At 36.1% G+C, this 13516-nt stretch overlaps 2 protein-coding genes across 2 annotated transcripts in view; one reads left to right on the top strand and one right to left on the bottom strand.

The window, feature by feature from the left end:
- The window catches only part of Rtn1 (reticulon 1), a 228934-nt gene that overhangs the window by 61973 nt on the left and 153445 nt on the right, over nucleotides 1–13516 (bottom strand). The window lies entirely within an intron of this gene.
- On the top strand, nucleotides 10220–12189 carry LOC124104657 (E3 ubiquitin-protein ligase Mdm2-like). The gene is given in 2 exon segments (XM_046461715.2): nucleotides 10220–11599; nucleotides 11602–12189. Coding segments are annotated over 2 exon segments (1467 nt in total). The 5' UTR covers nucleotides 10220–10677; the 3' UTR covers nucleotides 12147–12189.

Here is a 13516-nt window from a genome sequence, read left to right as displayed (position 1 = left end):
ATTATTTCTTTCCACCCATTGTTCCCGGATTCTGAAGCTCTGGTTCAATGATGAGCCTCCTGGTGCAGCCTTTAATCGTTTTTTTTTTTTTTTTTTGCCATTTTTTTTCTTATTTTAACTAATATTTCTTATTTTAACAAAAGTTTTATCCTTCTTGGAGAGTTGCCAAATTTTAAATTCAGTGCACTAGCTTGTCTTCAGCCTTACCTATCAGTCTTTTATTTAGTCTGAACTACTGGATTTTTTTTTTCAGTCATACTTACAATTTCTAAGAACTAATTTTCCTCTGACCCTCATTCATAGCAGATTGTTTTCATTTTGCAGTTGAAAAACTTTTCTCTAATCAATATGTGGATACCAGTTATAGCTTTTAAAAAAAATTCTCCCTCTAACAATTTTCTCTGATTTATCTGGTTCCTTTTGGCCAATTATTGAGTGTCCCTTTTAAAATTAGTTGTTTAAACCCATCTTGGTCTATTTTTTCATTTTTTATTATTTAAATTTAAAAAAACTAACACATAAAACCATAAAAATTGTACATACAGGGCTGGGTTTGTGGCTCTGTGGTAGAGGGCTCGCCTAGTATTCATGAGGCACTGGGTTCGATCCTCAGCAGCACATAAGAATAAATAAATAAAATAAAGGTGTTGTATCCATCTACAACTAAAAAAAACATTTAAATTTTTTAAAAAAATTATACATACATATGGGGTACCATGTAATGTTTCAATACATGTATACATTCTGTGATGTTTAAGTCAGGCAAAACATTTATTTCCTCAAATATTTATCATTCTTTATTGTGAAAACTTTCAAAATATTCTCTTCTAGCTTTTTGAAATATACACTTCGTTATAATTATCTGGCCATCCTTCAGTGCAATAGGATAGCACTGCTCCTCTCCATCCATAATCAGACCCCATTGACCTTTCCCCATCCCTCTCCATCCCCCTCACTGCTATCCCCACCCTAGGGTAACATCATTCTACACTCAACTTCTATGAGACCTGGTTTTATTTTATATGGCTGGTTTACCGAAAAGTGAAGTGTTTTCTTTTTGCTTTCAATCAGCTTTATTGAGGTGATTAATTACATGAAATTAAGTTTATGTAAAATATGGTGACCTTGATTGTTACTCTAAAGAACGAAGGACATAGTTGATAAGATAGATTGGATACTATTAAACAGGTATGTTTTTCTAACAAGCAAGCTTCCCCAGTAAGGAAGTGGTTTTCAACTTTGATTACATCTTAGCATCATTAATATATTTTTTTTAACAATGCAACATCCAGGTCCTATCCTAGACCAATTAAATCAGGGGTAGAGCCTTGGAGTTGGCACAGATGCTCCTTGACATAATCTAATAAACCCATTATAAGTTGAAATATAGTGCATCAAAAGTTCATTCAAAACTATTAACCTCCTGAACATTCTAGCTTAGCAACACAGTACAGTGTGGATTAGAGGTTGCTCTCCCATTCGATTGTGTGACCAGGAGCTACAACTCTCTGATATTGCCCAGCATACCCAGAGAGGATGGTATCAAATATTACTGGCCCAGTAAGGGAAACAGATTCAAAATTCAAAGTATGATTTCTAAAAAAATGTGTATTGTCTTTGCACCACCCTGAAGTTGAAAAATTGTTAAGTCAAACCATTGTGAGTCGGGGCCCATCTGTTTTTTTTTTTAAAGCTCCCCAGGTGGCTAACACACTAGATGAGAGTGTGGCTATGTGTACGTGTGTGGGGAATGTTTCCCCATTGCCAGGGTAAAGCAGGATGTAGGCTGGGGGTGCAAGTGTTTAGAATATTCTCTTCCTGGTGAGAAATGCCTATCCTATTTTTTCTCCTTCCTCCTACATCTGATGTGGAGGTCAGATTCCACTCTCCCTCTCTGGAACCACCACTAGGTGTACTGCTAGGTAGGATACCAACACAAAGATGTTGGTTTCCTTCATTTTAGAAGCAAAGAGTTCTGATCAGAATTTTCTAGATTTCTACCCAGCACTATAGTGAAGGATGCTAAAAATTTTTTTTAGTATCATAAGATTCTGTCACTCTTTGAAAATCATAGTGTCCTGCATAAAATGTCCACCCATCTCTTAAACATGGAACAGCAGGCTGCACATGAATCATCCAGTTAGAACCCTGGTGACTCCCTGCCTTTTTGCTCACACAAAAGTTTTGTGAGGATAAGAAAAACATTAATAAAGTGACAGCCTTTGTAGTTCTTCAGTCACTGAATGTTTATTGATAGGCTTTATCTGAAGCAGAAAAGAGTGCTGCTCTCTCCTGGTCAAGCAATAAGCAGTTTACTTATCTACTTTACAGAAATAACTAAAATAGGGTCACAGAAGCCCCCTTTGAGATGATGGAGGGTGAGAAGAGAATAACAAGAGAGGGATAGTTGTAAAAAGATCAGGAAAAGACAGAATGCTGGGCAAAGAGAAGAACTAGAGCAAATATCCTGGGGCAGGAACAACTTGGTGTGCTAGAGAAACATGGAGAAGGTCAGTGTGATTGGGAAATGCTGTCTGAGGAAGCAAATAGTAAAAAATGAGGTCAGAGAGTGAGGCAAAACTATAGTAAGGGGCTCAAATAATGAGTGATTTTTAAATGGTCACTGATGTCTGATTCATGCTTTTGTAGCCATCATGTGAAGAACATCCTATAAGGGGCAAGACTGGAAGCAGCCTTCAACAATGAGGTGTTTGCTATTGACTGAGTGTTTACTTCTCTGCTCATATGTTGACATCTTAACCCCCAATGTGATGATATTAGGAGGGGGCACTTGGTATATAATTAAGTCCCAAGGGTAGAGGCCTCACGAATGGGATTTATGTCCTTATAAAAAACACAAGAGAGCGCAGCGCACCTCCTCTTTCTCTACTCCCCACTATGTGAGGATACAACAAGAAGATGGCTATCTTCAAACAAGGAAATGACTCTCACCAGACACCAGATTGCTGGCAACTTGATCTTGGCTTTCCCAGCCTGAAGAGCTGTGAAAAATAAATTTTTGTTGCTTAAGGCACCAGGCCTATAATACTTTATTACAGCAACTCTAAATGACCAAGAGAGTACTGTTAAAGACAAAGGTCCATTTTTTCACAATTCACCTTTTAAAGCATTGGGTTAGTACATTTGTGGATATTCTATGTTTATGTAATTGATTTGGCTCCTGGTTTTTACTTATTTTGTATAATATATTCTGTAACTCTGGACTCCAGGTCTAATTTGATATGAGTATGACCATCTACAGCTGTTGTTCTCATTATGGCTTACTTTTGCCTATAATCCTTTCAGACAATGCTATCACAGGAAAACGCACACAATAAAAGAATCCTGAGAATTTAATCAAAGCTGTCTCTACCACAGCTGATGAGTTCAGCCATAAAGGAAGTTGGCATGCTCCAAGACAATGCACTCAAAATGGTTTTGCTGGACTCAAGATCTTTTCAGAACCAGGCTGACTTTTTCAGTTGCCTTCACCTTTGCCCAAGCCTCAGTTTGGTTGAAAGGAGGTGCATCTCAAAGGAAAGGGTCCGTTTGAACTCTGAAACCTTTCAGGGTAGGCCCTTCACTGCCTCTCCTTCTTCAGCCAGTCTTGCAACCAAGTTGGTTACTCAGCGCTCATACCTCAGTTGGTCATTTACTGTTTTCTAACTTAAGACTGGATTTTTTTTTATTTCAATAAAATTTTGATCACAGTCAAATTTTAGTGAAAGTAACAGTGGCATGACAATTAAAAGCAGCAGATCAATTTATCCAGAAAAAAGAAGCATCACAGTTTAGGTGGGAGCAAGGGAGAAATCAATCCCAAAGGGGAAAAACCATTGACAAATACCAGAAGAACGGAAGGAAGAAATAACATATGTAAGTGTGTTTACTTACACATATATAGCACTCTTCTCTTGAACGTCATACGACAAAGGATAATTAGATATCTTTTTCAAGAAACTGTAATTGCTAGCTTCTGAAAATAATTCTGAAAATTTGCATGATGCAAAAAACCTTAAAGCACATCAATTAAAACTGAGAAAATGCCATATGGTGTCTTGAGTCTCAAAACTTCAGGTTGCAAAGAAAATTTCTATAATCATCTTATAGCTTCCATGCCATTTAAAATTGACCACTAAACTTCAAACATGATGGATCAACTTATATTTAGGATGTGCAATTTACTAGCCATGCAGCTCAGAGTAGCCTGACAAGATTGTAAACGTCCACCAAGAGCTCATTCCCTCATGTAAACCCAACCACGGAGGTGCCACAGAAGGGAAAAGGGGGCGGGCAGATCTCAGAAACCCATGAATAAACTGGGAGACCCATCATGGTAGAGTAGTTGGGTTCCAGTCCAGACTCAGAAAGGGTGGGCATCCATAGACAGAAGAAAGACTGACGTGGAGCTTTCTATTTTCTTTTCCCTTTGTTGCCCTGGAGTAGGTCATTAGAGGTGTACCAGCTTCTCAGGATAGCAAAGAGCATCCCCTTCTCCTTTGAGGTGAAGATAGAGTTCTCAGAGAGGCCAGAATATTTGATGTTTCCACAGTTGAGAGATAAGTGAGGGTGGTAGGTAGTGGGTGGTGGAAGGAGGGAAGGTCAAGTGCAGACCACGAAACTGGAGCCTTTCCTTTCTGAGGAACATTTTCTGTACCACTCCCTAGGCATGTCATATTGGGTACAAGTTAGAATCTCAAAATCTGGAAAGCACTAATTAATCAAACAATGGCATGAAGTAGATGAATCAAATATTAAAACTAGAAAGTTTAAAAAAAGAAACCCTGCACAGAAACTCATAGATGAAGCACTACAAAATCAGGAAAGAGATGTAAGATTTAAACATGATTAATAGGTTTAAACTAAGCGAAAACTTTATGCCCAACAGAAAGTATATATTTTATTTTCTTTGGGCATACATGCAATATTCATGAAGTCAGCTACTTGCTAGAGTACAGCCAAAACCTTAATAAACAAATCCCAGAGAAACCAATATTATACTCAACTAACCAAAACATAATAAAATTAATAACTATAAAGGAAAATTATACAACCTTAGACCTGAATGATAATGAAAATGTCAAATTTTGTGTTTTAAATACATTTGTCAGAAAGTAAGAAAAGATAGAAAATGAACTGCATTTTCAATTCAAGAGTTACAAAAGTGGAGTAAATTAAAAAAAAAAAAAAAACAAAAAAAGGAAAAACACTACAAAGAGAAATCAATGAACTAGAAAAGACAGCTAGAGCAAAATAGGAAAACTAAAAATTAAAAGTTGCTTATTTGAAGATTAAAAAGACAGGACTGATCAAGAAAAGGAGAAAGAACTGGCAAAAAATGCATCATAAAAAAGGTACATCAGCTACAGATATAAAAGAAATGAGCAACTATACATCAATAATCTAAAAACTAGAAAAAATGAATATATTTGAAAAAATACAAAAACCATTAAAATTGGTACAAAAAGGAATCAAAGTCCTACACTAAACGATAATCTTCAAAATCATCTGAATGGTAATTAAAGTTTTCCTCCATGAAAGAAACCGTGGACTCCAAGTAGTCTCATGTTTCAGTTCCAACATACTTTCAAAGATCAGATAATGCATATTGTATACAGGCTGTTCCAGAAACAAAGAGGGAAAGCTACTCACATCAGTTTATTCTGTAGGTATAATCTTGATTCCAAAACAAATTGAGATGTGCGTAAAACATAATTGTGGTTCCATTTATTTATGAGAGGCAGTAAAGCACCCAGGAACACAGATTCCAGAGCCAGTCCATCTGGGTTAAAATTGCTACATCACCATGTCCTAGCTATGTAACATTGAGAATGTTACTTAACTTCTCAGTGCCTCAGTTTCTTTATCATTAAAATATGCATGATAACTCTTACTCTATGTGTTGTAGGTTGTTAAAAGGTTTAGTAGAGTTGAAGTTCTTGGTCACTATCTGATATGAAGCCAATGTTTTACAAGTATTAGTTCTATAAAAATTGGTAACTAATATCAATATGAATATTAAAGTTAAAAAGAAATATGAACTTACCAACAGACATTGGAATGCTACATAAAATAGCAATTAATGATATCAAGGCTTTATTTTAAAATTACAAGATGGCTTAATGTTGGAAAATTCATCAGTTTCATTCATTACATTAATTAAATATAGTTATCTTAACAGATGCAGATAAAGTGTTTAAAATTAAATATGTATTTATGACTAAAAAATGAGAAGTAGAAATATAAGGAAACTTCTTTGATAAAAGCTATGTATCAAAATCAAATTATAATACCAACTGAAGTTTAAATACATTTCTTTTATTATCAGAAATAAGACAACTATACAACTATAACTACCAGATTTAATATAACACCAAAGATACTAGTCAATGCAGTAAGAGAAAGAAACAAGTGGTACTAAGATTGTAAGGAAAGAGACAAAGCTGTATTATTTTCTATGTTTCTATGTGATGATCATTTCTCTAGAAACTCCAAAAGTTCAAAAGGCAAGTTTATATTTACATATATAAATATATGTATATATATGTATATATACATCTATATATATTTACCTACTAACAGTTTCTCTCTCTCTTTCCCTTCCCCCACAGCATTATTATAAACACACAGCATTATTCTTTATCAACAGTAACCAACAAGAATATGTTGCTGCATTTACAACAATAATGGAAAGGCACAGGCTTTTAAATAAAGAAATTTTGAACTCTAGTAAATGGTAAAAAATCAAATCAAATCAAATAAAAGACTCAAGGGTAGTTATATACTACATATATAAATGAGATACTTAACATTATAACAATGCCAATTCTATTCAGTAATATGTACAAATTCAATGCAATTCTAATAAAAATTTCAGGGTTTTTTTTTTGGGGGGGTCTGAAAATTTATATTCAAGAACAAAGAATTATGTAAAACTAAGCTAATTTTGAATATAAAAAGGTAGATTTTCTCTAGCAAATATAAAACAAGTATAACAATATCTGACATGGAGACAGAAAAAATAAACAAATGGAAGATAATTTGGAGCTCATAAGTGAGACCAGAGAGCTTGAAACTTGATTGATTATAATGGTGGTACAACAGTTCGATGGAGGAAAGGTTAAATTATTTAATAAGTTAAGAAAACTGACTTAGTGTATGAAGATAATGCCAGATTCTTAACTTACAGTATATTCAAAGGTAAACTACAAATGGATTAAAAGGTTAAATGCAAAGGGGAATTTTAGATAGTAAAAGAAAAAGAAAGGAAATAACTTTATGATTTTGAAATTTAAGAAAAAAAGACCAAAAACTGTGCATGCGCACGCGCACGCGCACGCGCACACACACACATCTGTATATCTAGATCTAGGCAAAGTACAAACTATAAAGTCCTGGGAACTTCCTGATATATATCAGTTCCCAGGACTTTATAGTTTGTACTCTGTAATATCCATGGAAAAATACTCAAATGATTTGTTGACTTTGTCCTAAAATTTTAGTTTTTTAGGGCCCTCACTTTATTCCTTGCTTCCCTGAAGATTCTGACAGGGACTTTGTCAAAGTCAGAACGACTATTCAGCTAGGTTTAAACTTCACTACTGTCAACAGCAATTTAATGCCTCCATTTATCTGCCCAAGAAGACAAGGTCATACACCTTTATGCTGAGGCAGCAGGCAGAAGGACTTTGCTTTGAAAAGCTGCAGGGTCATTGCTAAATGGCGTGGATAGTCCCAACTAAATGAATGACTTGGCCCACAGCAGAATTACCTTGGTGTCTGCAGATGGCTTCCTGCCCAAGGCACTCATCCTTCCCAGGGCTGACACCACTTTAAAGGTCAATAACATAACTTAATAAACGGACAAGTACTTTTATATTCTCAGGTCTTTGAGTTTTTTTCTAAAACATAAAATATCTTGCTGAATTGATTGTCCTTGTAGAGATATGAAATGGAAAATGCCATTCACTCCAGCTGCATGAGCTGATCCTGAGGTCAGGACAGGCAGGCCTGGTGACAAATCCATTTGTTGTGAGAAAAAAATTCCTAATCTCTATGAAGATCTGAAGTACCCTGTGATTCTCAGGTCCCAATCAAATCTGGACAAGAGTTGTTCTCTAAGATGGATGAGTCTCTCACAAAGCAGAATTGGGTCAATAAAGATAGGTTATCAAGGAACACGTTTTCGGGATTTTCAATTTGAACCTGTAAATCTGGGAACATTGGAAAGAGCTTCCTAATCACTCTCAAGAGACAAAGAACAGGAAAATACTAGATATGGAAAAATTTTAAATGGAATTATTATTTCTATAAGAATAAGATAATCATCACATTGTGAAGTATCTACTGAATGCTCCAAGTGTAGATTTGATTGACTAACATTGTTTATAGTGGCAGAGTCTCAATTTTTTATTTATCAACTTGTTCCTTAAAAGAAGAACCATTAGGCAAACAAAACTTTGTTTTCCTACTAATACATGCTGATTAATGAATGGCAGATTCTTTTCCCATTTTTCTTACAAATGCTTACTTCTCTTTCAAGATTCTCTCTGTAGAGTGATGTGTGCTTCAGAGTACAATCCTAGCTTGTTCACCATTGCATTCCCAATTCTGAGTATAGTTCTTTAAAGAGTACATGCTAAATCAATGCCTACAGAGTTGAATTTAAATCTGGGAGAAGTTCCTCATAGCCCATTGCAAGTTTTGAGCTCTGAAATCTTTCATCAATGTTAGGTAGTAAGCAAGTAATCACTCCTATAAATAATGCAAAAGTGTCAAAAGGCAGCAAATGCATTAAATGACAGAATCCTCCCAAATCTTTCAAGAACAATGGGGTTAAACTAATAAGATAAAGTTTAACAGGGCTAAAATGCAAGGCTTCGTACTTCCATCCAAAATACCAACAATAATAATATGAGATAGAAGAATGTAGCTTATTACTAGCACATATGAATAAGAGCTTACGGGTCTCAAATGTAAGCTTAACAGAAGTTAACAGTGAGATATGGCTAGAAAACAGGTGCTATGCCCACAGGTTGAGTCAGGAGAAATAGGTGTCCTTACGAAGGAAGTCAATGTCTTGCTGTAAAGTCAACTATCCCTCTCACATACTTCTCAGAAAGATTTTCTGTTTGTGATACAATTGTTAGAAAGGGGGTTTGAGGAAATTAGATGACATGAAAAAAGAAGACAAACTGTACATGGACTTGAACCTAGTCTGAAACAGTTGATAGCAATGGTAATGTAGGGTATAGTAAAGTAAAGATTCAAAGTTAGTATAATAGTTATATTTTTACTTTATAGACCTATAGGACAAATAAATTTCTTGTAGCCTGAATTGACCAAAGATGGAAAGTCAGTTTAGAAGGCAGTGAATTTCCTATACTGAGTGTTCTTAAGATCTGTTAATATTGGCTCCTTCCAAATCTGAAAGCCTCCAATTCTCGGCTCTTTTATCAGTCAGATGAAAAATAAAAGGACTTTCTTTGACTTCTAAAGACAGGTAACATCACCTCAACACTTGATCTTTTCTAATATTATATCCCACTGGAATCCAATAGCCATAATAACCTGCCATTGTATCAACAGATTGAAATAGATAATTTTTTGGGTAAAGTATTAAGAATCAAGCTTTTAAAAAGTGATTGAAAGATGCCTCTATCTTGCTGTAAGACTAGACATGAGGTTTGTGTGCCAGATAATCCTGTCATGGGGTTACACTTCAGAAGCATTTCTCAACTTTGTTGTAGGTGGAAGTCTGCATTTTTATTTATACAACTGGAGCTGCTGAGTCATATTTTATTAATTTTGTTCTAGCCGTTGTTCTTCTGGGGTAGATTCAACTATGGAATGAGAGGAAATCCATCTGAATCTGTTCCAGCTGGAAGCCTGCTGTCATCAACATCAACAAAGTAGATGCTGCTGGAGACATGCTTTTGGTGGCAGAAACTGCTGCAGTATAACTATGTCCTGCAAGTTTATGAGACAAACCAGAATGCCTTCACTAGGAAATAGAGATCTTTTTTCCTTAAGGGGAAAAGAAAAACCAATAAAAAGAATTTATTCTAGTATCGTTACTATTGAGTAACCAACAGATCTTTCTGCACAATTTAAATGTTCATGAAAAGGAAGCAAACGGCACAAACAGACAACAAAGGCACATCTAGTGAGCTGATTTAAGAACTCCCTGGGTACCGCGGAGCTTAGCTTCTGCGGCCCTTGGCTTCTGAGTCGGTCTCTGCGGCCCTGTGTACCGAGGAGAAAATGGAGCCAAAAATTTAACTCGAGGGGCAGCCCTAACCCCTCTAGCCGAGTTCCTGTCGCTTCCGCCGCCAGGAACTATATTTCTCGCGGGACTTAGTGCGTTCAAGCGCCCAGTGGTCTGGGCCGCGAGTGGGATCGTCGCCGAGGCCCAAGCGCTCCGGGTGAAGGAAACTGGGGCGCCTTGAAGGACCCTCCGCGCCACCCCCCCCACCTCCAAGCCGAAAGCCCCAGTGTTGAGCAGGCTGGTCAAGTTCGGACACGTTCCGAGACTGTCGTTGGAGGAGCTAAGTCCTGACTTGTCCTACGGCTGAGGCTACTTAAACCATTCCTTTTCCCAGTTGTATTCACTGGCGATTGAAGATAGACACCCGTGTTCACAGACGTGCGGCACATTTTATTTACTGATCCAGGCCAATGTGCAATACCAACATGTCTGTGTCTACGGATGGTGCTGTAAGCACCTCACAGATTCCAGCTTCGGAACAAGAGACCCTGGTTAGACCAAAGCCGTTGCTTTTGAAGTTGTCAAAGTCTGTTGGTGCACAAAAAGACACTTACACTATGAAAGAGGTAATATTTTATCTTGGCCAGTATATTATGACTAAACGATTATATGATGAGAAGCAACAACATATTGTATATTGTTCAAATGATCTTCTAGGAGATTTGTTTGGAGTGCCAAGCTTCTCTGTGAAAGAGCACAGGAAAATATATACAATGATCTACAAAAATTTGGTGGTAGTCAATCAGCAGGAACCATCAGATTCCAGCACATTAGTGAGTGAGAACAGGTGTCACCTTGAAGGTGGGAGTGATCAGAAGGACCTGGTGCAAGAACTACAAGAAGAGAAGCCTTCATCTTCCTGTTTGGTTTCTAGACCATCTACCTCATCTAGAAGGAGAGCAATTAGTGAGACAGAAGAAAATTCAGATGAATTATCTGGTGAACGACGAAAGCGTCACAAATCTGATAGTATTTCCCTTTCCTTTGATGAAAGCCTGGCTCTGTGTGTAATAAGGGAAATATGTTGTGAAAGAAGCAGTAGCAGTGAATCAATAGAGACTCCATCAAATCCGGATATTGAAGATGGTGTGAGTGAACATTCCAGTGATTGGTTGGATCAGGACTCAGTTTCAGATCAATTTAGTGTAGAATTTGAAGTTGAGTCTCTTGATTCAGAGGATTATAGCCTTAGTGAAGAAGGACAAGAACTCTCTGATGAAGATGATGAGGTGTATCGAGTTACTGTGTATCAGGCAGGGGAAAGTGATACAGATTCATTTGAAGAAGATCCTGAAATTTCCTTAGCTGACTATTGGAAATGTACTTCATGCAATAAATGAATCCTCCCCTTCCACCACATTGCAATAGATGTTGGACCCTTCGTGAGAACTGGCTTCCTGAAGATAAAGGGAAAGATAAAGGGGAAATTTCTGAGAAAGCCAAATTAGAAAGCTCAACGCAGGCAGAAGAGGGCTTGGATGTGCCTGATGGTAAAAAAATTACAACAAATGATTCCAAAGAATCATGTTTTGAGGAAAATGATAAGATCACACAAGCCTCCCAGTCACAAGAAAGTGAGGACTATTCTCAGCCATCAACTTCAAATAGCATTATTTATAGCAATCAAGAAGATGTCAAAGAGTTTGAGAAGGAAGAAACACAAGACAAAGAAGAAAGTATGGAATCTAGTTTCCCCCTTAATGCCATTGAACCTTGTGTGATTTGCCAAGGTCGACCTAAAAATGGTTGCATTGTTCATGGTAAAACAGGACATCTTATGTCATGCTTCACATGTGCAAAGAAGCTGAAGAAAAGGAATAAGCCCTGTCCAGTGTGCAGACAACCAATTCAAATGATTGTGTTAACTTATTTCAACTAGCTGCCTTGTCATAAAAGTAGAATTATATATTTCTAGTTATAACCCTAAAAAAAAAAAAAAAAAGAACTCCCTGGGATGGATGAGGAAAGAGCAATGTTTGGACTGTGTCTCTTGGCCAGAGAGTTTACTCCTAAGCAGTGGAAGGAGCAATGAATAAAAAGGAAGAATTTTTGAGTTTTCAACTCAATTCTTCCATTAGCTCTTATGTACAACATTAGTTACTTTCTTCCCTCATAAGAAGATGAATGTATCAAGGAGAGCAAACAGAATTTCAGAGAGATCAATTAGAATGGGATGATCCAGGATTTGGATCTGACTCATTAACTCCAAAACCCATCCTGTCTAATCTTATTTTTATCTCTCAATATCAAATAACATGACTCTTATTTCTCTTTCATCTTACCACACAGAATCTCTAGATGATAAAAGAAGAGGATCAGCTTTTATACAGATAATGTTCTAGAACAGATATCAGCAAACTCTTTTTGTCAAGGACCAAATACTAAATATTTTTATGCTTTGTTGTCCATACGGTCTCAACTTTGTCCTTCTAGCATAAACCAAACCAGACAATATGTAAATAAGAGAGTGTGGCTACATTCCAATAAAACTATACAGTTTTAAAAATGATGATAGTATAATAACATCAGAAGTAGTAAAATGATCAGGAGTAATAAATTCAGTTTTTAAAAGTATAAGATTTGTACAATGACACCTACAAAACTAAATGGAAAGAAATTCCATGTTCATATATTGGAAGACAAAATTGTTGCTATGGAAATACTCTCAGATTCAATTCAATTCCTATCAAAATTCAAGCTAGTTCTTTTTCAGAAATTAATGAGATTATTTCAAAGTTCACAGGAAAATCCAAGGAACGCAGAATAGACAAAATATATTGAAAAAAGAGAACAAAGTTGGAAAACCCCACTTTTAAATTTCACTTACTACAAATCTATAGTAATCAGATGGAATGATACTAGCATAAGGGGAAAGAATAGACTTTTTAACAAATGTTGCTGAGACAAATGGTTATCCACATACAAAAGAATAAAGTTGGGTTCCTCTCTTGCACCATACATAAAAAATTAACTCAAAATCCTAAATCAAAAAACCTAAGTCAAAAACCTACATGTAAGAGCTAAAACTATGAAACATTTAGAATAAATAATAGGCATGAATCTTTTCTTACTTGGACTAGGCAATGTATCTTAGAAATTATACTAAAACATAAGCAGCAAGATAAAAATAGGTAAATTTGGATTTCATAAAAATTAAAAATTTTTGTTTATCAAAGGACACTAGCAAGAAAATGAAAACAATATGTAGTAGATTGAAATTGAACCCCTATAGCTCACCCTGCACAAAAC

Source organism: Marmota monax, unplaced genomic scaffold (genome assembly GCF_021218885.2).
Source record: "Marmota monax isolate L192 unplaced genomic scaffold, Marmota_monax_Labrador192_F-V1.1 WCK01_AAM20220418_F8-fsc00001, whole genome shotgun sequence".
Lineage (NCBI taxonomy): Eukaryota > Metazoa > Chordata > Mammalia > Rodentia > Sciuridae > Marmota > Marmota monax.
This window is presented reverse-complemented; position numbering and strand designations above follow the sequence as displayed.